This window comes from Electrona antarctica (genome assembly GCF_951216825.1).
Source record: "Electrona antarctica genome assembly, contig: scaffold_93, whole genome shotgun sequence".
Lineage (NCBI taxonomy): Eukaryota > Metazoa > Chordata > Actinopteri > Myctophiformes > Myctophidae > Electrona > Electrona antarctica.
The window spans coordinates 97,219-124,261 of record NW_027638165.1 but is presented as its reverse complement, the minus strand read 5'-3'; the positions used below and the strand labels follow the sequence as shown (position 1 = coordinate 124,261).

Sequence of the window (27,043 nt, the reverse complement as noted above, 5' to 3'; positions counted from 1 at the left end):
CACGTTGTACAAGTCTCTTCTTAATCACACACAAAACACACTGCTGATGTAAAACTAGCCTGTAGATCAGAACGTTTGGGGACATTTATGTTTCCTCATTTCTAAATGACATTATTCTTTAGAATAAATACATTAATATATTCAGCGTGCTTTCAAGTCATGTCCGCTGCAAGATGATGGTCGTTTGTAATCATGTTTTAAATCATAGTACTGTGATATTTATAATCATGTTTAGTTGTTTACATCATAGTACTGTGATATTTATAATCATGTTTAGTTGTTTACATCATAGTACTGTGATATTTATAATCATGTTTACATCACAGTACTGTGATATTTATGTTTACATCATAATAATGTGATATTACATCATAGTACTGTGATATTTATAATGTTTACATCATAGTACTGTGATATTTATGTTTACATCATAATAATGTGATATTACATCATAGTACTGTGATATTTATAATGTTTACATCACAGTACTGTGATATGTATAATGTTTACATCATAATACTGTGAGATTTATAATGTTTACATCATAATACTGTGATATTACATCATAGTACTGTGATATTTATAGTGTTTACATCATAGTACTGTGATATTTATAGTGTTTACATCATAATAATGTGATATTACATCATAGTACTGTGATATTTATAATGTTTACATCACAGTACTGTGATATTTATAATGTTTACATCATAATACTGTGATATTTATAATGTTTACATCATAATACTGTGATATTACATCATAGTACTGTGATATTTATAATGTTTACATCATAGTACTGTGATATTTATAATGTTTACATCATACTACTGTGATATTTGCATGTCATCCAATGTTTTGATGAATTGATTATGAAGGTCCCCAATGGAAACCGATGTGACCTCATCACATTTGTGATGACGGCTATGACCGTTTTTATCCCAAGGAGTGTATTTTGTGCAAAACTAATCCTTGGAATGGATTCAGAATCATGGAAACCCCCTAGTTTGACATGTCACATGCTACTTAAAGGACCACTTCACCACTTTTCAACATCTCTTCATATAATTGGTCCTCACTAATGTTCATGATAAAACACCACCATATTTTCCTACTCAGTCTGTGTCTCATAGGAGGGCTTTGGGCAGTTCGGACACCCGTCCATCATTAGGAGAGCAGATTATTTTTTAAACAAGATTTGTTTTAAAATATATTTAGATTTGTATTATCGTGAGAACGATGGCTTCAACTTTTGCATTGCAACTTTTCAGGAAAAGAAAGCCTCCTGTTTCTATTAGCTTGGATTCACCATCGATGATGTCACTGGTGGACGGGTTTCTGAACTGCCCACAGCCTTCCTATGAGTCAGACTGAGTAGGACATTTTTTTGGTATTTTATCATGAACATTAGTTAGGACCAATTATAGGAAGATAAGTTGAAAAGTGGTGAAGTGGTCCTTTAAGCATAAAGCATAATGACATTTTGAAAGTCTTGCCTATATTGATGTTAATGGTAGAGTCACATATAAACCTATAAAAGAATAAATTACTCCATACCGACAGCCAGCAAGTGGATTCATGTATATAGACAATATTTTAGGCCAATAAATAATTAATTATATACCAGAAAACAAAATCACCTTTAGTTTATATCTAATAAAATAAACTGACTTTAGTTATTTGATTTGAATTCTATTTAAGTTTTACTGCAAAATCCAACAGAAAGGTATACATATTGCTGTCGGGAGGAAACTTCATAACTCAATTTTTTAGTTTTTTTTTTTTTTATGGTTTTTTGGCATAAATCAGTGCTTTTGAACACCCTTTACGTCTGTGTGTTGTTTCAAAAATATTGAACCAATGGAAAGTAGTAAAACACGCTTTGGAGAAAACCTTTGAACTCTCAAACTGTCTGCTAAAGCAGCTAACTCCACCACCTCTCTCCTTATATATAAAGTTACAACACCAACTCTGATGAGGCAGTATTGCTTTGTTTTAAAAATATAAGGTTTTCTTAATTTCCTGAAAAAACTTATAATTTTTTTCCTGAAAAATGAACAATTTGGAGTTAAGAGGTTTCTTCCCGACAGCAGAGATATTCTATTCAAGCCCCTGTTATATAACTCTTACGGCACAATCTCCTGTTCCAAACTCCAAGCGGCCACTTGGCGGCGCTAATGAGAACTCTCTAAGCTGTTTCACACAAAACAAGTAGCAGCCGCAGGGTTGCCATGCCTGCTCATTATAAGCGACTTTGGGCTTCCTTTTCTGTAAAGTTGCTTGTAAATATTGGTTTTGATTGATTAACATTTTATTCACAGTTTGTAGATTTAATTTCATTCACATATGATAGTTTCTAGTGTAGTTGTTTGAACTTGTTTAGCTTGTTTCTAAAGTGTAGTTGTTTGAACGTGTTTATTTGAGCTGGTTTATAAAGTGTAGTTGTTTATTTTGTATATTTCTAAAGTTTAGATGTTTATTTGGTCTGAGGGACCCCCATTATACCACATTTTGAGATTTGTGCGGATTAAAATGTTTCTAGAAATATTCCACATTTGTCACATATGCACCGCGACGCATTGTGAGCTTGTAGATCTGCTATTGCTTTCATAGAGCTGGTTGCTTGTTTCTGTCACACAATCTGGCAACCTTGAGAAGCAGCCTTGTATTTACTGGTGTGTGTGTGTCTGGCGGTGCTAACGGCTAACGGCTAGCGGCTGGCTAACAACAGCTAACGGTTCCACTGAGCCAGCGGACCACCGGCGGACCACCGGACCGGACCGCGAGGCTCCGAGCCACCGGAGACCCAGCGGCCACCGGCGGCCCAACAGAACCGTTGAGAGGCCTGGAGCGGGCAGGTAAACAACAACAACAACAGGTTAGCAGCTAGGCTAACCAGCTAGCATGGAATGGAGGAAGGGGGCGTTGTCACAGGAATGGAAACAACACAATCATTAATGAATTCAACATTTTAACGTTCTGAAACTGTTGAATGATAACAGAATCATTAATTTATTAAAACAACAGATTAGGTTCATTCCTAGTATTATTAGTATGTCAGATGAATTGATTGAAGTATTTATTATCAGTTTGCAGAATTACAGTACATTTCAAGCACAACTCAATACAAAGACTGTAAACTGTGAGTGGACGACACCATAAAGCATTACACTTGTTTACAAGAGGGTCCACCGGAGGGTCCATTGGAATTTGGAATTGATTGATTGATTGATTTATTAACAGTTTGCAGAATTACAGTAGGCTACATTTCAAGTACAATTCAATACAAAGACTGTAAACTGTGAGTGGATGACACCATTAAAGCATTACACTTGTTTACAAGAGGGTCCACCATTTTCAATTCATCAAAACATTTAGAGACGTACGAATATACACAACTATATAATATACACAACTATATAATATACACAACTATACAATATACACAACTATATAATATACACAACTATATATAATTTACACAACTATATAATATACACAACTATATAATATACACAACTATATAATATACACAACTATATAATATACACAACTATATAATATACACAACTATACAATATACAAAACTATATAATATACACAACTATATATAATTTACACAACTATATAATATACACAACTATATAATAATAATAATAATAATAAACTTTATTTGTATAGCACCTTTCATACATAAATGCAGCTCAAAGTGCTTCACAGGGCAGGACACAAAAATAGAATACAATAAAACACAGTCAAGTAGTTAAAATGATAGAACTATGGCAAAGAACAAAATAAAAGTATAAAAACATAGAGAAAAAATAAATAAAAACACAACATGCAGCAAATCAGTCAGGACAGAGTAGGAACGCAGATATTAAAACTCAACTAAAAGCAAGAGTGAAGAGGTGAGTCTTGAGTTGAGATTTAAAAATGTCTACAGAGGGTGCGTGTCTGAGCTGGAATGGTAATTTATTCCAGGCTGTTGGGCCGTAGAAGCAAAAAGCTGCCTCACCATATTTTTGTGTGCACATTGTTTTAGGCACTTCAAGCAGGCCAGCAGTGGAGGACCTGAGGGGGCGGTTAGGGACATATCTAGGTAGGCAGTCACGGAGGTACGAAGGTGCAAGACCATTTAGGGATTTATAAACGAGTAAAAGAATTTTAAAATCTATTCTAAAAACCACTGGGAGCCAATGCAGTGATATTAGAACTGGAGTAATGTGTTCTCTCATTTTAGTTCTAGTTAATACTCTAGCAGCCGCATTTTGAACAAGTTGGAGATATATAATTTACACAACTATATAATATACACAACTATATAATATACACAACTATATATAATATACACAACTATATAATATACACAACTATATATAATATACACAACTATACAATATACACAACTATACAATATACACAACTATATAATATACACAACTATATATAATATACACAACTATATAATATACACAACTATATAATATACACAACTATATAATATACACAACTATATATAATATACACAACTATAAAGTCAACACGGGAAAATAAACATATACAGTGAGGGGGAAAATAAATAAACATCTTAGTGAAGTATTTAGACAGGTACATGGGTATCTTAGTGAAGTATTTAGACAGGTACATGGGTATCTTAGTGAAGTATTTAGACAGGTACATGGGTATCTTAGTGAAGTATTTAGACAGGTACATGGGTATCTTGGTGGTGTAGTGAATCTTGTGGACCAGACCCATTGCAAGATGCCGTACTCTGTCGTCAACCCTAAGCCATTCCAGCCTGTCAAAGTGGGCAGGGGTGAGGTGGGTTTGAGGATTGAGGCAAAGTAGTAGCCTGACCAGTTTGTTTTGGGAAGTCTGGACTCTGGAGCGGTGGAGCCTTGTTTAAGGGCCTTTGAGGTGCTGTGGTACCAGGAGGTGCATGCATAGTCGAAGAAACCTTTTACGAGGGCTCCTGTTAGGGTCTTCAAGGTGTTTTTGTTGACCAGTGAGGAGATCCTGTATAGGAATCTTGTTCTTTGGTTGACTTTTTTGATTACGTTGGTGGCCATTTTATCACCGGAAAGATTTGCCTCCAGGATGGAACCTAGGTATAGGAACCTAGGTACAGGATGGAACCTAGGTACAGGAACCTAGGTACAGGATGGAACCTAGGTACAGGAACCTAGGTATAGGAACCTAGGTACAGGATGGAACCTAGGTATAGGAACCTAGGTACAGGATGGAACCTAGGTATAGGAACCTAGGTACAGGATGGAACCTAGGTATAGGATGGAACCTAGGTATAGGATGGAACCTAGGTACAGGATGGAACCTAGGTATAGGAACCTAGGTACAGGATGGAACCTAGGTATAGGATGGAACCTAGGTATAGGAACCTAGGTACAGGATGGAACCTAGGTATAGGAACCTAGGTACAGGATGGAACCTAGGTATAGGAACCTAGGTACAGGATGGAACCTAGGTATAGGAACCTAGGTACAGGATGGAACCTAGGTATAGGAACCTAGGTACAGGATGGAACCTAGGTATAAGATGGAACCTAGGTATAGGAACCTAGGTACAGGATGCCCTCAACAAGTTGACCATACTAAAGGCCAAGTGGCCTTGTGCCCTCAGCAAGTTGACCATACTAAAGGCCAAGTGGCCTTGTACCCTCAACAAGTTGACCATACTAAAGGCCACTTGGCCTTGTGCCCTCAACAAGTTGACCATACTAAAGGCCACTTGGCCGTGTGCCCTCAACAAGTTGACCATACTAAAGGCCAAGTGGCCTTGTACCCTCAACAAGTTGACCATACTAAAGGCCACTTGGCCTTGTGCCCTCAACAAGTTGACCATACTAAAGGCCAAGTGGCCTTGTGCCCTCAACAAGTTGACCATACTAAAGGCCACTTGGCCTTGTGCCCTCAACAAGTTGACCATACTAAAGGCCAAGTGGCCTTGTGCCCTCAACAAGTTGACCATACTAAAGGCCACTTGGCCTTGTGCCCTCAACAAGTTGACCATACTAAAGGCCACTTGGCCGTGTACCCTCAACAAGTTGACCATACTAAATGCCAAGTGGCCTTGTACCCTCAACAAGTTGACCATACTAAAGGCCAAGTGGCCTTGTGCCCTCAGCAAGTTGACCATACTAAAGGCCACTTGGCCTTGTGCCCTCAGCAAGTTGACCATACTAAAGGCCAAGTGGCCTTGTACCCTCAACAAGTTGACCATACTAAAGGCCAAGTGGCCTTGTGCCCTCAACAAGTTGACCATACTAAAGGCCAAGTGGCCTTGTGCCCTCAACAAGTTGACCATACTAAAGGCCAAGTGGCCTTGTGCCCTCAACAAGTTGACCATACTAAAGGCCAAGTGGCCTTGTACCCTCAACAAGTTGACCATACTAAAGGCCACTTGGCCTTGTGCCCTCCACAAGTTGACCATACTAAAGGCCACTTGGCCGTGTGCCCTCAACAAGTTGACCATACTAAAGGCCAAGTGGCCTTGTACCCTCAACAAGTTGACCATACTAAAGGCCACTTGGCCGTGTGCCCTCAACAAGTTGACCATACTAAAGGCCAAGTGGCCTTGTACCCTCAACAAGTTGACCATACTAAAGGCCACTTGGCCTTGTGCCCTCAACAAGTTGACCATACTAAAGGCCAAGTGGCCTTGTACCCTCAACAAGTTGACCATACTAAAGGCCAAGTGGCCTTGTACCCTCAACAAGTTGACCATACTAAAGGCCAAGTGGCCGTGTACCCTCAACAAGTTGACCATACTAAAGGCCAAGTGGCCTTGTACCCTCAACAAGTTGACCATACTAAAGGCCAAGTGGCCTTGTGCCCTCAACAAGTTGACCATACTAAAGGCCAAGTGGCCTTGTGCCCTCAACAAGTTGACCATACTAAAGGCCAAGTAGCCTTGTGCCCTCAACAAGTTGACCATACTAAAGGCCAAGTGGCCGTGTACCCTCAACAAGTTGACCATACTAAAGGCCAAGTGACCTTGTGCCCTCAACAAGTTGACCATACTAAAGGCCACTTGGCCTTGTGCCCTCAACAAGTTGACCATACTAAAGGCCACTTGGCCGTGTGCCCTCAACAAGTTGACCATACTAAAGGCCAAGTGGCCTTGTACCCTCAACAAGTTGACCATACTAAAGGCCACTTGGCCGTGTGCCCTCAACAAGTTGACCATACTAAAGGCCAAGTGGCCTTGTACCCTCAACAAGTTGACCATACTAAAGGCCACTTGGCCTTGTGCCCTCAACAAGTTGACCATACTAAAGGCCAAGTGGCCTTGTGCCCTCAACAAGTTGACCATACTAAAGGCCAAGTGGCCTTGTACCCTCAACAAGTTGACCATACTAAAGGCCACTTGGCCTTGTGCCCTCAACAAGTTGACCATACTAAAGGCCACTTGGCCGTGTGCCCTCAACAAGTTGACCATACTAAAGGCCAAGTGGTCTTGTACCCTCAACAAGTTGACCATACTAAAGGCCACTTGGCCGTGTGCTCTCAGCAAGTTGACCATACTAAAGGCCAAGTGGCCTTGTGCCCTCAACAAGTTGACCATACTAAAGGCCAAGTGGCCTTGTGCCCTCAACAAGTTGACCATACTAAAGGCCAAGTGGCCTTGTACCCTCAACAAGTTGACCATACTAAAGGCCACTTGGCCTTGTGCCCTCAACAAGTTGACCATACTAAAGGCCAAGTGGCCTTGTGCCCTCAACAAGTTGACCATACTAAAGGCCAAGTGGCCTTGTACCCTCAACAAGTTGACCATACTAAAGGCCACTTGGCCTTGTGCCCTCAACAAGTTGACCATACTAAAGGCCACTTGGCCGTGTGCCCTCAACAAGTTGACCATACTAAAGGCCAAGTGGCCTTGTGCCCTCAACAAGTTGACCATACTAAAGGCCAAGTGGCCTTGTGCCCTCAACAAGTTGACCATACTAAAGGCCAAGTGGCCTTGTGCCCTCAACAAGTTGACCATACTAAAGGCCAAGTGGCCTTGTACCCTCAACAAGTTGACCATACTAAAGGCCACTTGGCCTTGTGCCCTCAACAAGTTGACCATACTAAAGGCCACTTGGCCGTGTGCCCTCAACAAGTTGACCATACTAAAGGCCAAGTGGCCTTGTACCCTCAACAAGTTGACCATACTAAAGGCCACTTGGCCGTGTGCCCTCAACAAGTTGACCATACTAAAGGCCAAGTGGCCTTGTACCCTCAACAAGTTGACCATACTAAAGGCCACTTGGCCTTGTGCCCTCAACAAGTTGACCATACTAAAGGCCAAGTGGCCTTGTACCCTCAACAAGTTGACCATACTAAAGGCCAAGTGGCCTTGTACCCTCAACAAGTTGACCATACTAAAGGCCAAGTGGCCGTGTACCCTCAACAAGTTGACCATACTAAAGGCCAAGTGGCCTTGTACCCTCAACAAGTTGACCATACTAAAGGCCAAGTGGCCTTGTGCCCTCAACAAGTTGACCATACTAAAGGCCAAGTGGCCTTGTGCCCTCAACAAGTTGACCATACTAAAGGCCAAGTGGCCTTGTGCCCTCAACAAGTTGACCATACTAAAGGCCAAGTGGCCGTGTACCCTCAACAAGTTGACCATACTAAAGGCCAAGTGGCCTTGTGCCCTCAACAAGTTGACCATACTAAAGGCCAAGTGGCTTTGTGCCCTCAGCAAGTTGACCATACTAAAGGCCAAGTGGCCTTGTGCCCTCAACAAGTTGACCATACTAAAGGCCACTTGGCCTTGTGCCCTCAACAAGTTGACCATACTAAAGGCCACTTGGCCTTGTGCCCTCAACAAGTTGACCATACTAAAGGCCACTTGGCCTTGTGCCCTCAACAAGTTGACCATACTAAAGGCCACTTGGCCTTGTGCCCTCAACAAGTTGACCATACTAAAGGCCACTTGGCCTTGTACCCTCAACAAGTTGACCATACTAAAGGCCACTTGGCCTTGTGCCCTCAACAAGTTGACCATACTAAAGGCCACTTGGCCTTGTGCCCTCAACAAGTTGACCATACTAAAGGCCAAGTGGCCTTGTACCCTCAACAAGTTGACCATACTAAAGGCCAAGTGGCCGTGTACCCTCAACAAGTTGACCATACTAAAGGCCAAGTGGCCTTGTACCCTCAACAAGTTGACCATACTAAAGGCCAAGTGGCCTTGTGCCCTCAACAAGTTGACCATACTAAAGGCCAAGTGGCCTTGTGCCCTCAGCAAGTTGACCATACTAAAGGCCAAGTGGCCTTGTACCCTCAACAAGTTGACCATACTAAAGGCCACTTGGCCTTGTGCCCTCAACAAGTTGACCATACTAAAGGCCACTTGGCCTTGTGCCCTCAACAAGTTGACCATACTAAAGGCCACTTGGCCTTGTACCCTCAACAAGTTGACCATACTAAAGGCCACTTGGCCGTGTGCCCTCAACAAGTTGACCATACTAAAGGCCACTTGGCCTTGTGCCCTCAACAAGTTGACCATACTAAAGGCCACTTGGCCGTGTGCCCTCAACAAGTTGACCATACTAAAGGCCACTTGGCCTTGTGCCCTCAACAAGTTGACCATACTAAAGGCCACTTGGCCGTGTGCCCTCAACAAGTTGACCATACTAAAGTCCACTTGGCCTTGTGCCCTCAACAAGTTGACCATACTAAAGGCCAAGTGGCCTTGTGCCCTCAACAAGTTGACCATACTAAAGGCCACTTGGCCTTGTGCCCTCAACAAGTTGACCATACTAAAGGCCACTTGGCCTTGTACCCTCAACAAGTTGACCATACTAAAGGCCACTTGGCCGTGTGCCCTCAACAAGTTGACCATACTAAAGGCCACTTGGCCTTGTGCCCTCAACAAGTTGACCATACTAAAGGCCACTTGGCCGTGTGCCCTCAACAAGTTGACCATACTAAAGGCCACTTGGCCTTGTGCCCTCAACAAGTTGACCATACTAAAGGCCAAGTGGCAAATCAAATCAAATTATCTTTATTGCCTTCATGAGAAAACATACGTTTACATTGCCAAAGCAAAAGTGGAACGAGACAATCAAGATAAAACAATGTATGTACAAATAAATATTGAATATAATTAGGAATGAAATAAAGGTGTAAACATATGTGTTACATTAAGATTTTGAGTAATACTATCTTGTGAAACTATAAAAAAGATTTCATATTCTCTCTCTCACGCTCTCTCTCTCACTCTCTCTCACGCTCGCGTGCGCGCGCACGCACACACACACACACACACACACACACACACACACACACACACACTTTCGCTCTCTCTTGCACGCACATCGCATGCAGTCTCTCCAAACACACACTTTGTCCCTCTCTCTCTATCTCTTTCTCTCTCACGCACGCTGTCGCTCGCAGACGCATGCAGTCTCTCCAAACACTCTCTCTCAGCTCTCTCGGAGCGATCGGAATGCTGCCCAATCTTTTGTTAACCAAACCAGCTAGCAAATAGGCTACAATAGTAGCCTAAATGTAAATGCTACTGGGCCAAACCACTCGCACTCCTGCTTCAGACGCTCAACATGTCTGTTAGGTAATCCATGAGTGTTGGCAAACAAGAAACAACACCCCCCCCCCATCTGAATAAAAGTTATTGCATGGCGACAAAGTCACTCAGCAGTCAGCTCCTCTGCAGTAAACCCGACAGGACTTCCGACAGCTTTTGATGAAGTTCTATTGCCTCCAGACCAGCTCACAGAATGAGGGGAGGAGCGGCGGGATGCGTCCACTGGTTAATGAGGGGAGGAGAGGCGGGATGCGTCCACTGGTTAATGAGGGGAGGAGCGGCGGGATGCGTCCACTGGTTAATGAGGGGAGGAGAGGCGGGATGCGTCCACTGGTTAATGAGGGGAGGAGAGGCGGGATGCGTCCACTGGTTAATGAGGGGAGGAGCGGCGGGATGCGTCCACTGGTTAATGAGGGGAGGAGCGGCGGGATGCGTCCACTGGTTAATGAGGGGAGGAGCGGCGGGATGCGTCCACTGGTTAATGAGGGGAGGAGCGGCAGGATGCGTCCACTGGTTAATGAGGGGAGGAGCGGCAGGATGCGTCCACTGGTTAATGAGGGGAGGAGCGGCGGGATGCGTCCACTGGTTAATATTAATGAGGGGAGGAGCGGCGGGATGCGTCCACTGGTTAATGAGGGGAGGAGCGGCGGGATGCGTCCACTGGTTAATGAGGGGAGGAGCGGCGGGATGCGTCCACTGGTTAATGAGGGGAGGAGCGGCGGGATGCGTCCACTGGTTAATGAGGGGAGGAGCGGCGGGATGCGTCCACTGGTTAATATTAATGAGGGGAGGAGCGGCGGGATGCGTCCACTGGTTAATGAGGGGAGGAGCGGCGGGATGCGTCCACTGGTTAATATTAATGAGGGGAGGAGCGGCGGGATGCGTCCACTGGTTAATATTAATGAGGGGAGGAGCGGCGGGATGCGTCCACTGGTTAATATTAATGAGGGGAGGAGCGGCGGGATGCGTCCACTGGTTAATGAGGGGAGGAGCGGCGGGATGCGTCCACTGGTTAATGAGGGGAGGAGCGGCGGGATGCGTCCACTGGTTAATGAGGGGAGGAGCGGCGGGATGCGTCCACTGGTTAATGAGGGGAGGAGCGGTGGGATGCGTCCACTGGTTAATATTAATGAGGGGAGGAGCGGCGGGATGCGTCCACTGGTTAATGAGGGGAGGAGCGGCGGGATGCGTCCACTGGTTAATATTAATGAGGGGAGGAGCGGCGGGATGCGTCCACTGGTTAATGAGGGGAGGAGCGGCGGGATGCGTCCACTGGTTAATGAGGGGAGGAGCGGCAGGATGCGTCCACTGGTTAATGAGGGGAGGAGCGGCGGGATGCGTCCACTGGTTAATGAGGGGAGGAGCAGCGGGATGCGTCCACTGGTTAATATTAATGAGGGGAGGAGCGGCGGGATGCGTCCACTGGTTAATATTAATGAGGGGAGGAGCGGCGGGATGCGTCCACTGGTTAATGAGGGGAGGAGCGGCGGGATGCGTCCACTGGTTAATATTAATGAGGGGAGGAGCGGCGGGATGCGTCCACTGGTTAATGAGGGGAGGAGCGGCGGGATGCGTCCACTGGTTAATGTTAATGAGGGGAGGAGCGGCGGGATGCGTCCACTGGTTAATGAGGGGAGGAGCGGCAGGATGCGTCCACTGGTTAATGAGGGGAGGAGCGGCGGGATGCGTCCACTGGTTAATGAGGGGAGGAGCGGCGGGATGCGTCCACTGGTTAATATTAATGAGGGGAGGAGCGGCGGGATGCGTCCACTGGTTAATGAGGGGAGGAGCGGCGGGATGCGTCCACTGGTTAATGAGGGGAGGAGCGGCGGGATGCGTCCACTGGTTAATGAGGGGAGGAGCGGCAGGATGCGTCCACTGGTTAATGAGGGGAGGAGCGGCGGGATGCGTCCACTGGTTAATGAGGGGAGGAGCGGCGGGATGCGTCCACTGGTTAATATTAATGAGGGGAGGAGCGGCGGGATGCGTCCACTGGTTAATGAGGGGAGGAGCGGCGGGATGCGTCCACTGGTTAATATTAATGAGGGGAGGAGCAGCGGGATGCGTCCACTGGTTAATGAGGGGAGGAGCGGCGGGATGCGTCCACTGGTTAATGAGGGGAGGAGCGGCGGGATGCGTCCACTGGTTAATATTAATGAGGGGAGGAGCGGCGGGATGCGTCCACTGGTTAATGAGGGGAGGAGCGGCGGGATGCGTCCACTGGTTAATGAGGGGAGGAGAGGCGGGATGCGTCCACTGGTTAATGAGGGGAGGAGCGGCGGGATGCGTCCACTGGTTAATGAGGGGAGGAGCGGCGGGATGCGTCCACTGGTTAATGAGGGGAGGAGCGGCGGGATGCGTCCACTGGTTAATGAGGGGAGGAGCGGCGGGATGCGTCCACTGGTTAATGAGGGGAGGAGCGGCGGGATGCGTCCACTGGTTAATGAGGGGAGGAGCGGCGGGATGCGTCCACTGGTTAATGAGGGGAGGAGCGGCGGGATGCGTCCACTGGTTAATGTTAATGAGGGGAGGAGCGGCGGGATGCGTCCACTGGTTAATGAGGGGAGGAGAGGCGGGATGCGTCCACTGGTTAATATTAATGAGGGGAGGAGCGGCGGGATGCGTCCACTGGTTAATGAGGGGAGGAGCGGCGGGATGCGTCCACTGGTTAATGAGGGGAGGAGAGGCGGGATGCGTCCACTGGTTAATGAGGGGAGGAGCGGCGGGATGCGTCCACTGGTTAATATTAATGAGGGGAGGAGCGGCGGGATGCGTCCACTGGTTAATGAGGGGAGGAGCGGCGGGATGCGTCCACTGGTTAATGAGGGGAGGAGAGGCGGGATGCGTCCACTGGTTAATATTACGCTGGTAAAGTAAACTACAACATGTACGTGTTAAGAAGAGTTTTCATCGGAACACCGCGGCCGCGTATTCCGAAGGTCTTTAAATAAATACGTTTTGAAATGTTTATGGGAAAAATCCATTAGGAATTATTTCCTGGGCCTGGCGTCGTCATGAAAGGGGGCAGGACTGTGACGCTCTATAGTCACCCACTCTAACCAAGAAGCCATCTGCCTTGCTGAGATTACTATTAGAGCCAAAGAGAATGGATTCAGTTTTTCCCAGGTGTAAAGATAGTTTGTTATCAGCGAGCCAGGTGCAGATTCTACCGAGTTCAGAGCTGAGGGCCTTTTCAACCTGCAGTTTGTCCCTGTACGAGACTAGCAGTCAAATTGCAGTTGAAAAAATACCCCAACTAAATCATTAATTAATTAAAACAGAACAGATTAGGGTCATTCCTAGTAACTTTACGCGTTAAAAATAAATTAATCTACAAAATTAGCGTAATTTGTATTGTTGACCAATTTCTACCAGAGCAACTTTCGTTCAAATTTGACCCCTCTGTCACATGGTACTATTTATTTGACATGTGACATCATCAGAGATGGAGATCCCTGTTGACTGATACCTGTCCATTTAAACTCTAGACAGGCCTGTTGACTGATACCTGTCCATTTAAACTCTAGACAGGCCTGTTGACTGATACCTGTCCATTTAAACTCTAGACGGGCCTGTTGACTGATACCTGTCCATTTAAACTCTAGACGGGCCTGTTGACTGATACCTGTCCATTTAAACTCTAGACGGGCCTGTTGACTGATACCTGTCCATTTAAACTCTAGACGGGCCTGTTGACTGATACCTGTCCATTTAAACCCTAGACGGGCCTGTTGACTGATACCTGTCCATTTAAACTCTAGACGGGCCTGTTGACTGATACCTGTCCATTTAAACTCTAGACGGGCCTGTTGACTGATACCTGTCCATTTAAACTCTAGACGGGCCTGTTGACTGATACCTGTCCATTTAAACTCTAGACGGGCCTGTTGACTGATACCTGTCCATTTAAACTCTAGACGGGCCTGTTGACTGATACCTGTCCATTTAAACTCTAGACGGGCCTGTTGACTGATACCTGTCCATTTAAACTCTAGACAGGCCTGTTGACTGATAGCTGTCCATTTAAACTCTAGACGGGCCTGTTGACTGATACCTGTCCATTTAAACTCTAGACGGGCCTGTTGACTGATACCTGTCCATTTCAACTCTAGACAGGCCTGTTGACTGATACCTGTCCATTTAAACTCTAGACGGGCCTGTTGACTGATACCTGTCCATTTAAACTCTAGACGGGCCTGTTGACTGATACCTGTCCATTTAAACTCTAGACGGGCCTGTTGACTGATACCTGTCCATTTAAACTCTAGACGGGCCTGTTGACTGATACCTGTCCATTTAAACTCTAGACGGGCCTGTTGACTGATACCTGTCCATTTAAACTCTAGACGGGCCTGTTGACTGATACCTGTCCATTTAAACTCTAGACGGGCCTGTTGACTGATACCTGTCCATTTAAACTCTAGACGGGCCTGTTGACTGATACCTGTCCATTTAAACTCTAGACAGGCCTGTTGACTGATACCTGTCCATTTAAACTCTAGACGGGCCTGTTGACTGATACCTGTCCATTTAAACTCTAGACGGGCCTTTTGACTGATACCTGTCCATTTAAACTCTAGACAGGCCTGTTGACTGATACCTGTCCATTTAAACTCTAGACGGGCCTGTTGACTGATACCTGTCCATTTAAACTCTAGACGGGCCTGTTGACTGATACCTGTCCATTTAAACTCTAGACGGGCCTGTTGACTGATACCTGTCCATTTAAACTCTAGACGGGCCTGTTGACTGATACCTGTCCATTTAAACTCTAGACGGGCCTGTTGACTGATACCTGTCCATTTAAACTCTAGACGGGCCTGTTGACTGATACCTGTCCATTTAAACTCTAGACGGGCCTGTTGACTGATACCTGTCCATTTAAACTCTAGACGGGCCTGTTGACTGATACCTGTCCATTTAAACTCTAGACGGGCCTGTTGACTGATACCTGTCCATTTAAACTCTAGACGGGCCTGTTGACTGATACCTGTCCATTTAAACTCTAGACGGGCCTGTTGACTGATACCTGTCCATTTAAACTCTAGACGGGCCTGTTGACTGATACCTGTCCATTTAAACTCTAGACAGGCCTGTTGACTGATACCTGTCCATTTAAACTCTAGACAGGCCTGTTGACTGATACCTGTCCATTTAAACTCTAGACGGGCCTGTTGACTGATACCTGTCCATTTAAACTCTAGACGGGCCTGTTGACTGATACCTGTCCATTTAAACTCTAGACGGGCCTGTTGACTGATACCTGTCCATTTAAACTCTAGACGGGCCTGTTGACTGATACCTGTCCATTTAAACTCTAGACAGGCCTGTTGACTGATACCTGTCCATTTAAACTCTAGACAGGCCTGTTGACTGATACCTGTCCATTTAAACTCTAGACGGGCCTGTTGACTGATACCTGTCCATTTAAACTCTAGACGGGCCTGTTGACTGATACCTGTCCATTTAAACTCTAGACGGGCCTGTTGACTGATACCTGTCCATTTAAACTCTAGATGGGCCTGTTGACTGATACCTGTCCATTTAAACTCTAGACGGGCCTGTTGACTGATACCTGTCCATTTAAACTCTAGACGGGCCTGTTGACTGATACCTGTCCATTTAAACTCTAGACAGGCCTGTTGACTGATACCTAGACAGGCCTGCCCCAAAGTTATTAGTGCAGCCGCGCCCGGCAGTCGGTGAAAACTAGAGTTCAGGCCCGGAAATTAAGATCTTAACCCCCATGCCAAAGCGCCAGCGCTCGCCCAGCAGTCTGCATATATGGTCATGTCTCTTCATGTTATTATAATAGGACTCTTCTTCTTCAGGTCGTATGGCTGGACCATGACGAGGCAGCAGCCTCTAGCTCCCCCTAGTGGAGGACGCCCATCCAACGGCAAACGCAAACACTGTGAAGTCCAACAGATCTCCAAACCCTCACCTACCAGGAATAAGATCTCCAAACCCTCACCTACCAGGAAGATCTCCAAACCCTCTCCTGTTAGGAAGCAGATCTCCAAACCCTCTCCTGTTAGGAAGCAGATCTCCAAACCCTCACCTACCAGGAAGATCTCCAAACCCTCACCTGTTAGGAAGCAGATCTCCAAACCCTCTCCTGTTAGGAAGCAGATCTCCAAACCCTCACCTGTTAGGAAGCAGATCTCCAAACCCTCACCTGTTAGGAAGCAGATCTCCAAACCCTCACCTGTTAGGAAGCAGATCTCCAAACCCTCTCCTGTTAGGAAGCAGATCTCCAAACCCTCTCCTGTTAGGAAGCAGATCTCCAAACCCTCACCTGTTAGGAAGCAGATCTCCAAACCCTCACCTGTTAGGAAGCAGATCTCCAAACCTTCACCTGTTAGGAAGCAGATCTCCAAACCCTCTCCTGTTAGGAAGCAGATCTCCAAACCCTCTCCTGTTAGGAAGCAGATCTCCAAACCCTCACCTGTTAGGAAGCAGATCTCCAAACCCTCTCCTGTTAGGAAGCAGATCTCCAAACCCTCTCCTGTTAGGAAGCAGATCTCCAAACCCTCTCCTGTTAGGAAGCAGATCTCCAAACCCTCACCTGTTCGGAAGCAGATCTCCAAACCCTCACCTGTTAGGAAGCAGATCTCCAAACCCTCACCTGTTAGGAAGCAGATCTCCAAACCCTCACCTGTTAAAAATAAGATCTCCAAACCCTCACCTGTTAGGAAGCAGATCTCCAAACCCTCACCTGTTAAAAATAAGATCTCCAAACCCTCTCCTGTTAGGAAGCAGATCTCCAAACCCTCACCTGTTAGGAAGCAGATCTCACAGCCTTCAGCCAGGAGGAGTGGAGTCAGAATGCAGAACAAAGGAACAGGACTGTTTTCCACCATCAAAAGGTTCATCCGTGGAACCTCTGTGAAGGTACGTCTATAACCCTACCTACCTACCTACCTACCATACAGACCTACCTACCCTATTACCATAGAGACCTACCTACCATAGAGACCTACCTACCTACCATACAGACCTACCTACCATACAGACCTACCTACCTACCATACAGACCTACCTACCTACCATAGAGACCTACCTACCATACAGACCTACCTACCATAAAGATCTACCTACCTATCATAAATACCTACCTACCATAAATACCTACCTACCTACCATACAGACCTACCTACCATACAGACCTACCTACCTACCATAGAGACCTACCTACCTACCTACCATAGAGACCTACCTACCATACAGACCTACCTACCATAGAGACCTACCTACCTACCATACAGATCTACCTACCATACAGACCTACCTACCTACCTACCATAGAGACCTACCTACCTACCATACAGATCTACCTACCTACCATACAGACCTACCTACCTACCTACCATACAGACCTACCTACCTACCTACCATAGAGACCTACCTACCTACCATACAGATCTACCTACCATACAGACCTACCTACCTACCTACCTACCATAGAGACCTACCTACCATACAGATCTACCTACCTACCATACAGACCTACCTACCTACCTACCATACAGACCTACCTACCTACCTACCATAGAGACCTACCCTACCTACCATACAGATCTACCTACCATAAAGACCTACCTACCTATCACAAGTAAGACGCGCGAACGCGGGAAGTGAACGCAGCTCGTGAATTGCAAAAACAACAATTAGAATAAATTACGTAATTTTTTAAGGTTTTTTTAAGTTCTCTTTTTTTTGTGTTTAAGATTTTTCTTAAGTTAAGTTTTTTTTTAAGTTCATTTTTTTTTAAGTTTTTCCTTAAAGCTTTTCCTTTTAGAGTTTTTTTTTTTTTTTTTAAGTTAAGTTTTTTTTTAAGTTAAGTTTTTTGTGTGTGGGCGTTTTTCCTTAAGTTTTTTTTTTAAGTTAATTTTTTTTTAAAGTTTTTCCTTAAAGCTTTTCCTTTTTAAGTTTTTTTTTTTTTTTTTAAGTTAAGTTTTTTTTTAAGTTAAGTTTTTTGTGTGTGGGCGTTTTTCCTTTTTAAGTTTTTTTTTTAAGTTAAGTTTTTTTTTAAGTTAAGTTTTTTTTTAAGTTAAGTTTTTTGTGTGTGTGTTTGTCCTTTTTAAGTTTTTTTTTTAAGTTAAGTTTTTTTTTAAGTTAAGTTTCTTTTTTAAGTTAAGTTTTTTGTGTGTGTGTGTGCGTGCGTGCGTGTGTGTGTGTGTGTGTGTGTGTGTGCGTGCGTGCATGTGTGTGTGTGTTTTTGTGTGTGATACAGCTGCGCCCTCTGGTGGTGGGCGGGTGGTGTTACAGCGTGACACACACACAGACAGACACACACACACACACAGACGTGATCTGCTGGGTCTCATAGTAAATGCTCACTGCGTTCGCAATAAATACCTACCTACCATAAATACCTACCTACCATACATACAGACCTACCTACCATACAGACCTACCTACCATAAAGACCTACCTACCATACATACAGACCTACCTACCTACCTACCATAAATACCTACCTACCTACCTACCAACCATAAATACCTCCCTACCTACCATACAGACCTACCTACCTACCATAAAGACCTACATACCATAAATACCTCCCTACCTACCATACAGACCTACCTACCATGAAGACCTACCTACCTACCATAAATACCTACCTACCATACAGACCTACCTACCTACCATAAAGACCTACCTACCTACCATACAGATCTACCTACCTACCATAAAGACCTACCTACCATAAAGACCTACCTACCTACCATACAGACCTACCTACCTACCATAAAGACCTACCTACCTACCTACCATAAATATCTACCTACCTACCATACAGACCTACCTACCATAAAGACCTACCTACCTACCATAAAGACCTACCTACCTACCATAAAGACCTACCTACCTACCATACAGACCTACCTACCTACCATAAATACCTCCCTACCTACCATACAGACCTACCTACCTACCATAAAGACCTACCTACCTACCATAAAGACCTACCTACCTACCATAAAGACCTACCTACCATAAAGACCTACCTACCATAAAGACCTACCTACCTACCATAAATACCTACCTACCATAAAGACCTACCTACCTATCTACCATACAGACCTACCTACCATAAATACCTACCTACCTACCATAAAGACCTACCTACCTACCATAAAGACCTACCTCCATCCATCTTCCATCCATCTTCAACCGCTTATCCGTAGTCGGGTCGCGGGGGCAACAGCTCCACCAGAGTGCTCCAGACTTCCCTCTCCACAGCAACATTAGTGACTTCCTCCTGGGGGATTCCGAGACGTTCCAAGGCCAGTGAGTCGATGTATTTCCTCCAACTGCGCCTTGGTCTGCCCCGGGGTCTCCTCCCAGTGAAAGACCTACCTACCTACCATAAAGACCTACCTACCTACCATAAAGACCTACCTACCTACCATAAAGACCTACCTACCATAAAGACCTACCTACCTACCATAAAGACCTACCTACCTACCATAAAGACCTACCTACCTACCTACCTACCATAAAGACCTACCTACCTACCATAAAGACCTACCTACCTACCATAAATACCTACCTACCTACCTACCATAAAGACCTACCTACCTACCTACCTACCATAAAGACCTACCTACCTACCTACCATAAAGACCTACCTACCTACCTACCATAAAGACCTACCTACCTACCATAAAGACCTACCTACCTACCTACCATACAGACCTACCTACCTACCTACCTACCATAAAGACCTACCTACTTACCATACAGACCTACCTACCACCTCCTACCCCTCTGTTGGAACCTCTGTGAAGGTACGTCCATAACCCTGTTCTACCATAAGGACCTACCTACCACCTCCTACCCCTCTGAAGGTACGTCCATAAAGACCTACCTTCCTACCATAAAGACCGACCTACCTAACATACATACCTACCTACCTACATACATACCTACCTACCTACCTACCTAGGGGCTACACTGATCGTTAGCCGCGTGGCTAGTGGCTACACTGATCGTTAGCCGCGTGGCTAGTGGCTACACTGATCGCTAGCCACGTGGCTAGTGGCTACACTGATCGCTAGCCACGTGGCTAGTGGCTACACTGATCGTTACTTTGTTTATCTGTGTTTAATTTAGGCAGAGGAAGTTCCAGCTAAGAGGAGTCGTATTGACGACACTAACCTGATCACTTCTACACCACAGAACAACCTCTCCAGAGGAGCTCGCAGAAACAAAGGTACACACTAAAAGGTGTGTGTGTGTGTGTGTGTGTGTTTAAGGTCCTGACTTCTTGCACACTGGACGCGTTTTCGGATTTTTAGCAGCGTTTTTCCGGCGTTTTTCCGAAAAAGTGTATAATGTATAATGTTTGCCATCATGTCAGACTGTAATTTGGGTTAGGGTTATTATGAATATCATAATGTTTTGTTTGTCATCATGTCAGACTGTAGTATTATAGTATTATAATGTGTGTCATCATGTCAGACTGTAGTATTATAGTATTATAATGTGTGTCATCATGTCAGACTGTAGTATTATAGTATTATAATGTGTGTCATCATGTCAGACTGTAGTATTATAGTATTATAATGTGTGTCATCATGTCAGACTGTAGTATTATAGTATTATAATGTGTGTCATCATGTCAGACTGTAAACCATTGAAGACCAACGGTGCTAAATGTGACTCCAGCGCCCCCTACAGCCCACCTCGCAGCACTTTACTGGGAACCATCTTCTCTCCTGTCTTCAACTTCTTCTCTGGTAAGACTCGGAATAAGGATAATAGATAATAATTATTATAAATAATTATTATTTTAAATCTAGTTCTAACTTTATTTCCTTTGTCTGTTCATTTATGTTTTAATATGTTCGGAATAACTAAATAAATGAAAATGAATGCACTCCGTTAGAGATGTCGGTAACGGTTAACTGAATGCACTCCGTTAGAGATGTCGGTAACGGTTAAATGAATGCACTCCGTTAGAGATGTCGGTAACGGTTAACTCCGTTAGAGATGTCGGTAACGGTTAACTGAATGCACTCTGTTAGAGATGTCGGTAACGGTTAACTCCGTTAGAGATGTCGGTAACGGTTAACTCCGTTAGAGATGTCGGTAACGGTTAACTCCGTTAGAGATGTCGGTAACGGTTAACTCCGTTAGAGATGTCGGTAACGGTTAACTCCGTTAGAGATGTCGGTAACGGTTAACTCCCGTTAGAGATGTCGGTAACGGTTAACTCCCGTTAGAGATGTCGGTAACGGTTAACTCCGTTAGAGATGTCGGTAACGGTTAACTCCGTTAGAGATGTCGGTAACGGTTAACTCCGTTAGAGATGTCGGTAACGGTTAACTCCCGTTAGAGATGTCGGTAACGGTTAACTCCCGTTAGAGATGTCGGTAACGGTTAACTCCGTTAGAGATGTCGGTAACGGTTAACTCCCGACATCCCTACACTCTGTCCAGCTGCCAACTTGCGCTTTGCACACAAGTAGGCCATGAATGGCCTACTTGTGCGCGAGCAGAGCACGCAACCTACTTACGGCTGACTCCTGTCTGACTCTGTCCGAGTTAGATCTCTATAGAACCAGACCAGTTAGATCTCTAAGACCTGTTAGATCTCTAAGACCAGTTAGATCTCTATAGAACTAGACCTGTTAGATCTCTATAGAACTAGACCTGTTAGATCTCTAAGACCTGTTAGATCTCTAAGACCTGTTAGATCTCTATAGAACTAGACCTGTTAGATCTCTATAGAACTAGACCTGTTAGATCTCTAAGACCTGTTAGATCTCTATAGAACTAGACCTGTTAGATCTCTATAGAACTAGACCTGTTAGATCTCTATAGAACTAGACCTGTTAGATATCTAAGACCTGTTAGATCTCTATAGAACTAGACCTGTTAGATCTCTATAGAACTAGACCAGTTAGATCTCTAAGACCTGTTAGATCTCTATAGAACTAGACCTGTTAGATCTCTATAGAACTAGACCTGTTAGATCTCTAAGACCTGTTAGATCTCTATAGAACTAGACCTGTTAGATCTCTATAGAACTAGACCTGTTAGATCTCTAAGACCTGTTAGATCTCTATAGAACTAGACCTGTTAGATCTCTAAGACCTGTTAGATCTCTATAGAACTAGACCTGTTAGATCTCTATAGAACTAGACCTGTTAGATCTCTATAGAACTAGACCTGTTAGATCTCTATAGAACTAGACCTGTTAGATCTCTATAGAACTAGACCTGTTAGATCTCTATAGAACTAGACCTGTTAGATCTCTATAGAACTAGACCTGTTAGATCTCTATAGAACTAGACCTGTTAGATCTCTATAGAACTAGACCTGTTAGATATCTAAGACCTGTTAGATCTCTATAGAACTAGACCTGTTCGATCTCTATAGAACTAGACCTGTTAGATCTCTAAGACCTGTTAGATCTCTATAGAACTAGACCTGTTCGATCTCTATAGAACTAGACCAGTTAGATCTCTAAAACCTGTTAGATCTCTATAGAACTAGACCTGTTAGATCTCTATAGAACTAGACCTGTTAGATCTCTATAGAACTAGACCTGTTAGATCTCTATAGAACTAGACCTGTTAGATCTCTAAGACCTGTTAGATCTCTATAGAACTGAACTTTGAACTGTGAACTGTGACAGTGACTGTGATGCAATATCATTGTATTGTATATGTCAGATATCATCTGTCTGTCTGTCTGCTGATTGGCTGAACACAAGTCTTGTTCGTCAGCCAATAAAGTCATGTGACCATGTTTCAGGGTCAGAGTCCTGCGGTCTGCCGGTTGAGGCAGATGATGCCATCGAGCAGCTTGATGATGTCATCGAGCAGGCAGAGGAGGTTCCTCCCAGCACCACAGAAGAAGACGTCATGGTTAGCCACGCCCAACTGGAGGACAGCCCACTTCTTGCTATAGAGGAAGCAGAGATGGTCACTGAGACGGCCATGCCCCCTTTATCATGTAAGACCATATATGGTTATATAGACCACGCCCCCTTTATCCTGTAAGACCATATATGGTTATATAGACCACGCCCCCTGTATCATGTAAGACCATATATGGTTATATAGACCATGCCCCCTTTATCATGTAAGACCATATATGGTTATATAGACCACGCCCCCTTTATCATGTAAGACCATATATGGTTATATAGACCACGCCCCCTTCATCATGTAAGACCATATATGGTTATATAGACCACACCCCCTTTTTCCTGTAAGACCATATATGGTTATATAGACCACTCCCCCTGTATCATGTAAGACCATATATGGTTATATAGACCACGCCCCCTTTATCATGTAAGACCATATATGGTTATATAGACCACACCCCCTTTATCCTGTAAGACCATATATGGTTATATAGACCACGCCCCCTGTATCATGTAAGACCATATATGGTTATATAGACCATGCCCTTTTTATCATGTAAGACCATATATGGTTATATAGACCACGCCCCCTTTATCATGTAAGACCATATATGGTTATATAGACCACGCCCCCTTTATCATGTAAGACCATATATGGTTATATAGACCACACCCCCTTTATCCTGTAATACCATATATGGCTATATAGACCACGCCCCCTTTATCATGTAAGACCATATATGGTTATATAGACCACGCCCCCTTTATCATGTAAGACCGTATATGGTTATATAGACCACGCCCCCTTTATCCTGTGATACCATATATGGTTATATAGACCACGCCCCCTTTATCATGTATGACCATAATAATACTAATACTAATGTGTATTGTTTCGGCGTCAGATCTCAGTCTTCCACGGATTCCTCTCTCAGTTCCTTCTGAAGCTTCATATGATGAAGACTGGAAGGTTTTTGACCCGTAAGTAAACCCTAACGTACCCTAAACCGTACCCTTAACATACCCTAAATAACTCTACCCTTAAATATTGAATAATATTTCATGTTTAGGTTCTTCTTCATCAAACACATTCCTCGGCTGACGGAGGAACAACTGTCTCGTAAACCAGCTCTTCCTCTGAAGACCCGAAGCTCTCCAGAGTTCTCCTTAGTCCTGGACCTGGTAAGACCTGCTTCTGTTAGTCTTAGTCCTGGACCTGGTAAGACCTGGACCTGGTCTAGTTCTATTAGACCTGGTTCTGCTAGTCCTAGACCTGGTCTAGTCCTATTAGACTAGTTCTATCAGTCAAACCAGCTCTTTGTGTGTGTGTGTGTGTGTGTGTGTGTGTGTGTGTGTGTGTGTGTGTGTGTGTGTGTGTGTGTGTGTGTGTGTGTGTGTGTGTGTGTGTGTGTGTGTGTGTGTGTGTGTGTGTGTGTGTGTGTGTGTGTGTGTGTGTGTGTGTGTGTGTGTGTGTGTGCGCGCGCGTCAATTTAACAAAGGTGCAGACGATCAGAAATCAGCAGAGAGTGATCGACGTTTGCGCTACTCTATGCCTTATTGAAGTGGACTCGGACCCAGACTTTTTTTTTCTCCCTGGAAATAAAAACGTCTGGGTTTCCGAGGCTAGCCCTGGTCTAGCAGTGAGAAGTGTTATTAGGACCAACATTACGACAAATCAAAGTTATCAAACGGTGAAAGTAGACGATCTGCATCTGCATGAGGAAACGAGAGAACTTTAGTGGAGATCTTGTACAATGTACAGCCTCCGTTGCGTTTCGTTGAGTGGTGTTGACACCAGCCTGTGTATCCATAACAGCAGCATAGCTTGTATGTCTTTGTGATGATTAGCACAATAGCACTGGTTTCACGTGAAGGTTTCAACACGACGACATGTCGTAGCGGTGAAGTAATGAACGGTCGCGGGCGTGGCTGGATGTTTTGCACAGGTTACATTTAATGTTGTTTTAATGTTAAATGCTGTGTATGCGTCTAGCTGTCTGTGACTCAGTGTTTAATGTTAAATGCTGTCTATGCGTCTAGCTGTCTGTGACTCAGTGTTTAATGTTAAATGCTGTCTATGCGTCTAGCTGTCTGTGACTCAGTGTTTAATGTTAAATGCTGTGTATGCGTCTAGCTGTCTGTGACTCAGTGTTTAATGTTAAATGCTGTGTATGCGTCTAGCTGTCTGTGACTCAGTGTTTAATGTTAAATGCTGTGTATGCGTCTAGCTGTCTGTGACTCAGTGTTTAATGTTAAATGCTGTGTATGCGTCTAGCTGTCTGTGACTCAGTGTTTAATGTTAAATGCTGTGTATGCGTCTAGCTGTCTGTGACATGTAGTGGACTATAAATGTAATAATAATAATATAATCTATTACTCTGAACTGTATAAATGTAATAATAATAATATAATCTATTACTCAGGATGAGACGCTGATTCACTGCAGTCTGAACTGTAGTAATGTAATAATGTAATGTAATCTATTACTCAGGATGAGACTCTGGTTCACTGCAGTCTGAACGAGTTAGAAGATTCTGCTCTGACCTTCCCTGTTCTGTTCCAGGATGTTATTTACCAGGTAGGTCATGACCTCTATGACCCCTATATGACCCCTCTATGACCCCTTTATGACCCCCTATCCCCGTAATAATATGTACAAATTTGAATTATTCTAAAGGTGTGTTTTATTCTGAAGGTCTGTGTTTTATTTTGAAGGTCTATGTGCGTCTGAGGCCGTTCTTCCGTGAGTTTCTGGAGCGCATGGCTCAGATGTATGAGGTGAGATCTATGTTGCAAATATCTATTTTAATGTATAACATATCTAATAGACTATGTGACAACCTGGTCTAGTCTGGTGACCACCGGAGAGACGGGTGACAGCCGGAATGTAGACGCCACCCGGGTGAGCAGTATGGGTTAGCGCCCCAGCCTGTGTCCTCCGTGAGGAGGTGAGCAGTATGGGTTAGCGCCCCAGCCTGTGTCCTCCAGGGTGAGCAGTATGGGTTAGCGCCCCAGCCTGTGTCCTCCGTGAGGAGGTGAGCAGTGTGGGTTAGCGCCCCAGCCTGTGTCCTCCGTGAGGAGGTGAGCAGTGTGGGTTAGCGCCCCAGCCTGTGTCCTCCAGGGTGAGCAGTGTGGGTTAGCGCCCCAGCCTGTGTCCTCCAGGGTGAGCAGTATGGGTTAGCGCCCCAGCCTGTGTCCTCCGTGAGGAGGTGAGCAGTGTGGGTTAGCGCCCCAGCCTGTGTCCTCCAGGGTGAGCAGTATGGGTTAGCGCCCCAGCCTGTGTCCTCCATGAGGAGGAAGCCCAACAACCCTTGGTGAGGCCTTTAGGAGGGCCATTATAATCCACCACTCCTGAATGGAGTGTCTGGTGCTGGGAGTCTGGTGCAACGCACAGGTCCTGGGCCTGGTGAGAGCAGGAGTGGACCTGGTGAGACGTAGGAGAGGCCCGGATAGGAGTCAACCCACAGAGCCTAGTCCTTCCACACGCCAGACCTCCCAGTCCCGGCAGAGTTGTTCCGGATCAACAGATTGTGTGGCCTTGCTCATTCCCTGATGGGACTGATCGAGGGTAGCTACTGGGAAGTAAGTCGGGATTTGATCA

General features: G+C 44.9%; 1 protein-coding gene across 2 annotated transcripts in view; it reads left to right on the top strand.

The window, feature by feature from the left end:
* The first annotated feature begins 2,654 nt into the window (after positions 1-2,654).
* The window catches only part of LOC306918344 (CTD small phosphatase-like protein 2-A), a 44,822-nt gene continuing 20,433 nt past the window's right edge, over positions 2,655-27,043 (top strand). Inside the window, exons 1-9 of one of the 2 annotated variants that reach the window (XM_079531236.1) lie at positions 2,655-2,858; positions 16,383-17,445; positions 20,677-20,776; positions 21,189-21,302; positions 23,325-23,525; positions 24,348-24,423; positions 24,513-24,624; positions 25,934-26,020; positions 26,158-26,220. In XM_079531236.1, the coding sequence (XP_079387362.1) occupies positions 16,399-17,445; positions 20,677-20,776; positions 21,189-21,302; positions 23,325-23,525; positions 24,348-24,423; positions 24,513-24,624; positions 25,934-26,020; positions 26,158-26,220 (1,800 nt within the window). In that variant the 5' untranslated portion in view covers positions 2,655-2,858; positions 16,383-16,398. Of the gene's footprint in view, positions 2,879-16,382; positions 17,446-20,676; positions 20,777-21,188; positions 21,303-23,324; positions 23,526-24,347; positions 24,424-24,512; positions 24,625-25,933; positions 26,021-26,157; positions 26,221-27,043 lie in introns of both variants that reach the window. The other variant, XM_079531237.1, reaches the window with a different exon arrangement.